The 10,219-nt window shown below is 41.8% G+C and overlaps 1 protein-coding gene across 2 annotated transcripts in view; it reads right to left on the reverse strand.

Annotated features, from left to right (window-relative positions):
* Window positions 1–3,274: 3,274 nt before the first annotated feature.
* Window positions 3,275–10,219, reverse strand: part of LOC116690595 (uncharacterized) — an 8,369-nt gene continuing 1,424 nt past the window's right edge. The window contains exons 2-8 of one of the 2 annotated variants that reach the window (XM_032517674.1): window positions 9,748–9,874; window positions 8,926–9,613; window positions 8,710–8,848; window positions 8,083–8,249; window positions 7,706–7,855; window positions 7,387–7,550; window positions 3,275–6,993 (exon numbers count right to left, since the gene is read on the reverse strand). In XM_032517674.1, coding sequence (XP_032373565.1) covers window positions 5,740–6,993; window positions 7,387–7,550; window positions 7,706–7,855; window positions 8,083–8,249; window positions 8,710–8,848; window positions 8,926–9,613; window positions 9,748–9,792 — 2,607 coding nt within the window. In that variant the 5' untranslated portion in view covers window positions 9,793–9,874 and the 3' untranslated portion in view covers window positions 3,275–5,739. Of the gene's footprint in view, window positions 6,994–7,368; window positions 7,551–7,705; window positions 7,856–8,082; window positions 8,250–8,709; window positions 8,849–8,925; window positions 9,614–9,747; window positions 9,875–10,219 lie in introns of both variants that reach the window. The other variant, XM_032517673.1, reaches the window with a different exon arrangement.

Genomic DNA, 10,219 nt, shown 5'->3' on the forward strand with positions numbered 1-10,219 from the left:
CCAGGTCCAGCTGAGATGATGATGTCATTAAACACAGCTGGTTGGATCCTTTACTCTCTCTAAAAATACTTTTAATACTTTAACTACATTTTCCTGATGATACTTACACACTTTCACTTAAGTAAAAATGTCAGTGCACAGAGAACCTTTTACAGAGTGGTACTAGTACTTGTACTGAAAGGAAGGAGCTGAATCCTTTCACCTGAACGGTAACTTGTCTCCACTCTGATTCAAAGGGTTGGAAAATGAAACTCACATGATGGTCAGCTGTAGGCAACTGATCCAGGAGCAGCTCGGACCGAGCTAACGTTAGTTAGTTAGTTAGTTAGTTAGTTAGTTAATAGTTAGTTAGTTAATAGTTAGTTAGGACGAGAACAAATCGAAACTCAGCAGCTAACTAAGTAACGTTAACGTTACTGTTTAAAATCGACGTGTGCGCCATAAAACCGTACAAAATCAGAATTAGGGGCTGTAGTTAGCTTTAGTGTTGAGCTGCTAATCTCTACAAGCGTTCCATCATCAGCTAAGTGGACATGTTATGCTATGTGACAAGGTCTAGCATTCACATTTAATGTGACGTGGGAGGTTTTCACAACCAGCTACCGTGAAAGCAGAACAGTTATATATATGTCAGATATGTCAAATATGTCAGAAAGCAGACCAACCCCGTTGTGAAGTCCTGCTGGACCATGTGAAGTCGTTCTCGGAAGTTTTCAAACATCCTTCCTCGTTGTCATTTGGTCTTTCTTCACCTAGAACTGGTTGTGAACGTCGCCTGTACTCCGGGCAGCTAACGCTAGCTAGCTGTATCATTAACCCTACTCAGACAGCCGAGGACGCTGGTCGCTTTCACTGCAGTCACGTGATCCGCGGTTGGGTTTGCTTGCGCGGATATTCCAGTAATTAAGGTACCGGTGATCATGTGATATCAACAAAAACCTCCTCATGCGTAAAACTTCCTGGATTTCATTTTAATTGAATGTATCTTTTTTTTTATTGTTTGTATTATTTCGTGTGCTTTTTCAATTGATATCTTTATACAAATTACACGTGATGTGTATGTGCTATTGATATTTACCTGATTCTTTGGATAATACCTTTGTCAATAAAAAAAAAACATTTCTGTACAGATGTCATTAATCTCATCCTTTTATAAGTAAAACAATCCATTTACACGCCAGACGATTTGCAAATCAGAAACCTTTATATCCTAGTTCAAATCCTATCCTACATATCTATTCGCTTTGTCGAAGTCTGGGACCCCTTCTTGGACTATATATATCTTGGACTATATATATCTTGGACTATATATCTTGGACTATATATCTCTTGGACTTATATCTCTTTGGACTAATCTATCTTGGACTATATCCTCTTGGACTATATCTCTTGGACTATATCTCTTGACTAATATCTCTTGGACTATATCTTTGACATATACTCTTGGACTATAATATACTTGACTATATATCTCTTGGACTATATATCTCTTGCTAATATATATCTTGGACTATATATCTTTGGAACTATATATATCTTGGACTGATATATCTTGGACTATGTAATCTTGCTATCTATACTTGACTATATCTTTGGACTATATCTCTTGGCCTATATATCTCTTGACTATATATTCTTGGACATATATCATCTTGACTAATATCTCTTGGACTATATCTCTTGGACATATATCCTGGACTATATATCTTGGCTATATATCTTGGACTATATATCTCTTGGACTATATATCTTGACTATGTATATCTTGGACTATCTCTTGGACTATATCTCTTGGACTATATATCTCTTGGACTATATATATCTTGGACTATATATATTGGACTATATATCTCTTGGACTATATATCTCTTGGACTATATATTCTTGACTATATATATCTTGCACTATAATATCTTGGACTATACTATCTTGGACTATATATATCTTGGACTATAATACTTGGATATACTTGGACTATATACTCTTGGACTATATTCTCTTGGACTATATATCTCTTGGACTATATACTCTTGGACTATATCTCTTGGACTATATATCTCTTGGAATATATCTCTGGACATATATATCTTGGACTATATATCTTGGACTATATATCTCTTGGACTATATATATCTTGGACTATATAATATCTGACACTATATATCTTGGACTATACATATCTTGGACTATATATATCTTGGACTATATATCTTGGACTATGTATATCTTGGACTATATATCTTGGACTATACTATCTCTTGGACTATATATCTCTTGGACTATATATCTTGGACTATATATATCTTGGACTATATATATCTTGGACTATATATCTTGGACTATATATATCTTGGACTATATATATCTTGGACTAATTCCTTTTCTGTTGTCTAGTGGTTGTTTTTTTAAGAAGTTGCAGGTGGGCTAAAAGCAGAGCTTAATTCTTTACCTAATGGCTGTCTTCCTTTGTAGTTTGGCCCCTTGGAAACTTAATAACAAAAAAACATTTTACTGTAGGCTGCGTGTTTGAAAATAAATAAATGTAGAAGCACCCAGCATATAGATATGCAAAGAGATTTTATTGCAAATTTTCAATCAAATGATTCACATTTAAATACAGACTTTTTACAGTTAGGCTATCGTAGATGTTGCTGCACAAATATTGGACTTTCATGTGTTACATGTTATCATATTCCCTTGGGGTTGAAAGAGTTGGCTCATCTCACCAAAACGTCCTGAACACATAACGACAGATAGAGATATAACAACTGACAACGCCATAACACTTTAAAGTTGCATTAACTGGCAGGATATGAACTCTACCGCATAAAAAGTAAAAAAGTCAAAGTACTGGAGTTTATGCTCCGATCCGATACCATGTCATTTAGACCCAAAGGAAATCACTCTGAAGTAGCTTATTTATGATTTTTTTCTGTTATGACTCACTGTTAAAATGGATAGTAAAATTCTTCTTCTGTAGGGTTTATTGTTTGTGTATTTTCGTGTTTCATAAAGAGTTTAACCTGAGTCAGACCGTAAAATAAAGATAGAAATCATATCACATCCATACGGGGATAGTAGTATACAGCTGTTAATACATAATAACATATACAGTATGACACACTGGTATCAGATCAGTATTCAGCATCGGGATCAGGAAGCAAAAAATGGTCTCAAACCATCTCTACATCTGCAAGACGCACAACTGTATTGCACATTCTTGCAGGTGAATATTTTAAGAAAGCTAAATGAGTAGTGGGACAGTTGTTTTTTCAAATGAACTTGAAACCACTGAGTTTGTGTCCCAGATGAAAGCCAGCAGTTACACACTGCATGTCCATTCAATGAGTTCCCACTGAAGGCCACTCAGCCAACACAGGCTCCACATTAGTGAAGGTGGATGGCTGAAGCGCTCCAACCACGCTGTCAGGATCCTTAATGAAACATCCCTTGTTACTATGTGTCAGTTGAATAAAACTGCCAGTGTGTGCATCCTGTTTCAGGAAGACAGATTGGACAGATTGTCCATTTTCTGCAAACTAAATGATCACTGATGACTTCTCAAAAGGTACTTTGCATAGCAGAAATGTTTCAAAAGATCCGATATCTGACACAACATACCAACCAGGAGAAAACTGCAGATACGTAGAACTCTTGTAAAAAGCAAATGCCTCTGTTCACTTTTGAAAAAGCATTTACAATAACGGCAACAAACCTGATGAGTTTGGAGTTTGACGGTGTGACGGGGATGTAACTGCTGTAAGGAGAGCAGTTCTCTGCAGCTTACAGCCACATTCATACATATCGTCAGTATATTGTTTGATAAAAGATCAAACAGGTCATAATATGAAATTCTTTCAAACAACGCATAACTTAGTTTAACATGTGCTGGCCATAAATAAACACCTGCCACCTGTGTTTTAGACTGATAAAATAGATCTGTCCATAAATAAAATATATATGGACAGAGTATAATGAGCGCATTTACAAATGTATTTTTCAATTATTCATTTAAAGCCCCTATGTGTAGAAATGTTATGTGATTATGGCAACTTAAAAAATATTCACAGTGGTTTTACTGTGAGCAAATGTGCAATATTAATGAATGTATTGACAGCCATAATGTTTTATCATATCTATTTAATCACCCTAAAATCATCTCATGAACAAGCGAATAGCACCTGATAGAACCTGATATACTCCGAAAACCTTCTGACATTTCACTAGTATCCACGAGATCCAGTGGGGGTCTTATACAGTCATCATACAGCAGGAGGGCCGTGTTGACAGTGAACAGTATTTATTGAGGCGTTTCTTTATGTATCTGTTGTTCACATGCCTCACAACACACACATCCTTCTATTTCTACAAATGCATCGATCCTCACACACGCTGAAATAAACACATCAAGTCGATCCACGGCCACCTGCACACCTTTAACATGCCTAGGGAAGCATGGACAAAAACCTGTTAATGTACAACACGAGCACAGAAGGCTTCGGTGGAAGGGAAAATAAAAGAAAGAAGTCATTAAAAAACTGTATATTTAATGGTATATTTCAAGTAATTAAATATACTTGAAAACAATTGCCCACTGAACAGACCAGAATATGGGGGGGGAGTGACTTCCTAAAGGATAGATTCACGTCTTTTCAAGTCTGTCCTAAAACTATACTCACATGCCCATATGTAATTTATACTAATTAAATTCATACTTTCATACTTCCCCCATCCGTACTGGCCATTAAGAGAACATCTCCTAATGCAAACTCAATGCCAGTGATGGGGACCAGGTTTATTTGAAGTTTATATGAGGCTTTAGCTGTCTGAATTAGACAAATCAAGTGGGTAGCTTTCATATTTTCACCCTATTAAATAACAAAATTCCCCCTTTTTGGGTTTTCTGGACAGTGTTTCCTTGCTGATCTGTGGACAGTAACACAAATATGGAATTTCATACCACTAACTTTGGAAGATGCCCACTTTATTTGACCAAGACCTCAGATTAACCTCAGGAGGAACGATTACAGCAGTAAAACACGTGTTTTACTGTTCACATAAGCACTACTGTTTCAAGACATAACGTATCTGAAAAAATATGAACCTGTCCTTTAACTCTGGTGAGGTTTTTAAATAAAAAACTTTTAGGACTTGTGTTATCTATGTAGACCATCCTGGACAGATTATGTTGGTGTGAATGTAATGACAGGACTGTATTGTGACCTGACTGCCAAAGACCTGCCAAAAAGCCCCCGAGCAAGGGTATGTAGCCGTAAGCACGACAGCTTTCACACATAGAGCCCCTTTCACACATGCACTGCAAACCTAGATGTTCTGTGTACTGCCTTTCAGGACCTGGAGGTCCCTGTTTAAACATCAGACTGTACACACTGACTCAAGTTAAACTATGTGCTTTAATAAAACTAGTGCCTTTTCCATGTGAATATGATACCAAGCTCCAATTTCAGATTGATCAGGGAAGCATCTGAAAACAGTGGCCTGTCACTATATTGTCCAGTATACAGTGTGTCTGCCATTATGCTGTCTTCCAATAATTTATTTGACCTTTAGAATTAGAATGTTCCTACAATCATTGCCACATGTAGAGAACACAGTCCCTACGTCACTATCCAATCAGCCAACAACCATCATCGTGCAACACTTGTGATCAACAGTATCCAATGCTGTTCTGATTACTTTGCTAATTGTCTTCAACATCAACTTCCAATATAGCAAAGCTCAGGTTTGTTGGCGTTTCTGAAGGGTTCTAGGGCTAGTCCTGGTCTTAATGGCTGAGGTAATACACTTAGTCTGGGTAAGGCTCTTTGTAGAGCCCCTGGAAGTGCTAGAATAGCTACTGACAGGTGTGCAGTCCTTTGTCGAGTCCTCTGTGGTCCCCTCGGAAGTGTCCTTTGCAGCACCTTTGGAATTCTGGAAAGAGTACCTGCTGGCTGGTGAAGTACACTTGGTAATGTCCTTACTAGTAGTTTTGTTAGTACCCTTAGCAGTGTGCTTGGCAGAATAACTTGCTGGTGGGTCAGTATGTAAGTGTTTGGATGTCACGGAGTTGATAGCAGCTTTAGTTGCAGTAGTCCTAGCAGCAGCAGCAGCTCTGGCAGCAGTCCTAGATTCAGTAGTCCTGGTTATTAGCGTAGGGACTGTGGATGAAGCGGGCTGACTTCTCAGCAGCCTTTTGTCTCTCACATGTCTGCATATGACCTTAGTTACAGGGCTCAGGTCATAGTCGGTGATGATGTTGGTGAGTTTGACCCCTTCCTGAGAGGGCTCCACAGCAACACTGGCCTTGTCCTGAAGGTCTTCACTAATACAACTGTCCATCTCCAGTCTGATCTCTCCAACGTGGTCACAGCTGCCTTCTAGTCTAAGTTCTTCATCATGGCTGCCAGGGATATCACCAATATGACTCACATCCTTCACTCTAACCTCTTCGTTACAGCTGGCCTCCCCCTGTTGGATCTCACCAACATGGCGGCCACTCTCCGATGGGACATCACCATCATTGTATTGCACTGTCCTGCACTTCTTCAATGAGTTGTTGTCCGAAAGAACCCGCTTCGGAGGGGTAGGGCTGGTGTCTGGTGGGAGGCCTCTCTTTCTCCTGGACAACCTCAAGACCCCAGGGCTCTCCCTTAGCGACGACATGACTGTCCCATTAGTCAATGCTATTTGGGCTGGAGTCCTGCTTGAATGTCTCCCTGAGTTCTGGACACTACTGGAGGTCTTGGGGTTGCTATAGTACTTTGAGACTGTTGGATTGTGGAGAGGAAGGTGCTGATTGCGAGGCAGCTGGTGTTTGCTATGCCGGGAGAGGTGTTGGTTGTTGCTTTCCTGGGGTCTTGGTTTACAGGTATTGCTCGGCCTTGTGCAGGGCTTGGGGGAGCGCCTGCTGCCTGCCCCGGGGACAGGCTTTAAGGTAGACACTGACCGGACACAGGAAGTTCTTTGATTGGAGAGTCCAGTTACCACTGCAACCTGGAAAGGAAAGAGCTCATGATAAGGCCTGGGAATAATTCAATTAGAAGAAAACGGTTATAAGCGTGGTTCTTTACCAGCATAGTGACACAGCAGCATATTTAGCTAAGTAAAAAAAGTCAAACTTTGAGACGCTAACCCTTATTTTCCACTCGGCACGGCTGCACGGTTTTCCAGAGGCACCGCGACCGCGGCGAGCAATCACGGCCAACCAAGTCTATGCTTTATAAATAATGTTAAGATAAAGAGAATAACCCTTTCTGCACCACAATCAACTGAACTGTATGTGTATCAGTGTCAGAGTCAGTCTTCATGCTACTGATGATACAAGCAGACCCATTCAGACAGAGAAGCATGTAGAAAGGAGGATCAGACCTGGTTAGTCCTGCTGACCTGTAGGGAGAGCTGGCGAGGTCTCAGGAGGTGTCTCTCAGCTCCCTCTTCCCTCATCCTCCTCTGTTCTTCTTCTCTCCTCTCCCTCTCCCTCCTCCTCTGTTCGCGGGCAGTTAGAGGGCAGAAGGAGCCTCCAGGCCTCCCCCTCAGAGACTCTCGCTGCACTGTAGGACAGCAGGACAGACACAGAGGCATTTTGTTGGATGGATCAAACTAACTTTTAATCTAAAGTTGCCTCAATCATCAGTGTTAAAGAGACTGATGAGGTTGTATGTAAGTTAATACATGCAGATTAACAGACAGGTGAGTGGAGGAGTACCTGCTGTTCTCCTGAATATGCTCATGTTTTTCCCCTCAGCTGCAGTCCTGTGATTGGTGGAAAGACAGGATGTAAGATGGCGAGCACCAACTGGCCCCTTGGCTCGTCCACTCGCTGCAAAGGCCATGTTGCTAGGCAGCGCAGCTGAACCTGAAGTGAAAGAGGAAATGCCTTCATTACTTCTAGAGGAGATGCAGTACGATCACTAGCCCGCCGCCAGAGCCACTGTGCCCGTCTTGCCGAGCCCTCCGTCCCCCAACTTGACGTCTTTCTTGCAGGACTTAGCAACTTTTTAGACCCTTTTTGAGACTTGCTCCTGAGACTAATCTCAATCAACAGCTGTGGTCCCTCTGGCAGCGTGTGTGCTTGTAGCTCACCTCTCAGACAGAGAAAAGACAAGAAGTCCTCCGTCTTGGGTCTGCACCTGGTCAGACAGGTGACCACGGCCAGGCTGTGGTTACTCCTGGCTGCTGAAATCAACACTCCAGGTCCTGGAGAGCTTGGGGGGGACTGGGCGAACTTCCTCTGAGCTCGCAGCCTTGGTCTGCACACACACGCACAACCACGTTCACACACCGTCAGTTGCCAGTTTATTGGGTAAACTATATATAATCTAATACAACAGCCATGCAATACATCCAAGTGTCCCTATATATGTATAGAGTACATGCACTCTACATATACTGTATGTACACCCTACCATATATATCAAAATACAGACCCCAATCTGTTGTTGGACATATTTAGTCCATATAAATGGCAATATATTTCAGCACTATTTAGGCTTACATACAGATTTTTCCAGTATAATGTTATGATTTTTGTTAATTGATGATCACAAAAACAATTAGGGGATAAAGCTAATATTTAATAAGCAACTTGACACCGCACCCCAGATAAAATACCAAGTTTTTTGGGAGTCCCTTGGCCTTTTCTCTGACTGTTTGCAGGTGAGTCCTAAACACAGGTACGGCCATGCAAACACACACAGTGGAGCAGCTGACCTCTTGCTGCCGGGGTCGTCCTTGTGGCGATGGATGCTAGCAGGGCGGCGCTGCTGAGGCCGGGTCTGTAGGGACCAGCTCCAGCTGGGACCAGCAGACAGCAGGGACTGACGGCGGCTGATGCCGTTAACCCGAGGGCCTGAGAGGACAGGTAGGACTTTAGTTTCATACATGAAGCATGTAACTCAGAAGAAGAGAAGTGAGGACGGTACTGACTGCTGAGGCTTGTGGGAGTGTGTGAGCGCAGTGTCCTGGCCGGGACCGGGGGGCTCAGCGGTGTGTTCTCAGGAGTGCAGGTGGTCTTCACTGAGTGCTTGTGCTGAGGAGTGTGTGTGTGTTTTGCAGTTTCTGTGTATTTCGTGTCGAGCAGCAGCTGTGTGTTCTGTGTTTTATGTGAGCGGAGTGTCCTGGTTGATCCAGAACTCTTTTGTAGTGTGCGAGTACTTTCTTGGAGCTGGGTTTGCTGTAGAGTGTGTGTAATCTTCCCTGCACATGTTGATTGTGTTGGCATGTTCTGTAGTGTGTGATTGCATTTATTTTTTACTGTGTGTGAGTCCTGAGACAAGTTCATTTTTTGCCCTTTGTCGGTGTGTTCATGAGGGCGGAGGTGTTTTGTAATGTGCGTACTTTGAGCACTGTGTGCGTTTTTCTGTTTGTTTGGTGCTCTGTGTGTGACTCTGTGTTGCGGTGTGTGCACACGCTGTCTTGTGCGCACACATTGTCTTGTGCGCATGTTTTTCTGCGTTTTATGCGGAGCGTGTAAAAGTGTTTTTTTCACCGTGCGCTTGTGTGCGCGCGTGTGTATGTGTGAGGCACGGTGTGTGTCTTTGAATTCCCTGAGGGAGAGGAAGAGAACTTTGCGGACCAGACGTTCTTCACACCAAGGCATCCCATCACTGATGTCCTACACACACACACACACACACACACACGCACACACACACACGTTTGTTGGTGTAAAAAGACAAAATGTGTGTCTTCATTTAAAAAAATCCAGATCATTAATATGGACATAGAGTGGAAAAAAGTGTTGCTTACATATTTTTTTTTGATGATGTTCCGTTTGGGTCTATCTGTACTCATCTTGCCAAGCACATGAAGTACAGAAGCCTCTTTCACTGGGTTTTCTCTACAGGTGTGGTACTGGAAACTTCACCACTCCGTCCTGGGAAAGAGATGGATGTCAGGATATAATAGAAAAACACACTTGATGGCTGTGGTCAATAATAAAGACCCCAACAGTTTAGTGTGTACCATCTACTACTGCGACATGCATCCGTCAGGACATGTAGCATGAAGATATTAAACCATGTAGCATGAAGATATTACAGCAAACCAGAGGTAAAGGAGGGATGAGGAGGGAGGGGGGTTAAACCCCCGCTTCTTTCAAAGTTTTATCTCTTTTTTCAAGTAAAAAAAGACAGAAAGATAATTGACTGTTTTTGTTTCTGTTTTCAATCCATGCAGACAGGTCCTGGGACCTCCCTAGATTGTTGGGGATCTCAACCCC

This window comes from Etheostoma spectabile, chromosome 6 (assembly GCF_008692095.1).
Source record: "Etheostoma spectabile isolate EspeVRDwgs_2016 chromosome 6, UIUC_Espe_1.0, whole genome shotgun sequence".
In the NCBI taxonomy this organism is placed as follows: domain Eukaryota; kingdom Metazoa; phylum Chordata; class Actinopteri; order Perciformes; family Percidae; genus Etheostoma; species Etheostoma spectabile.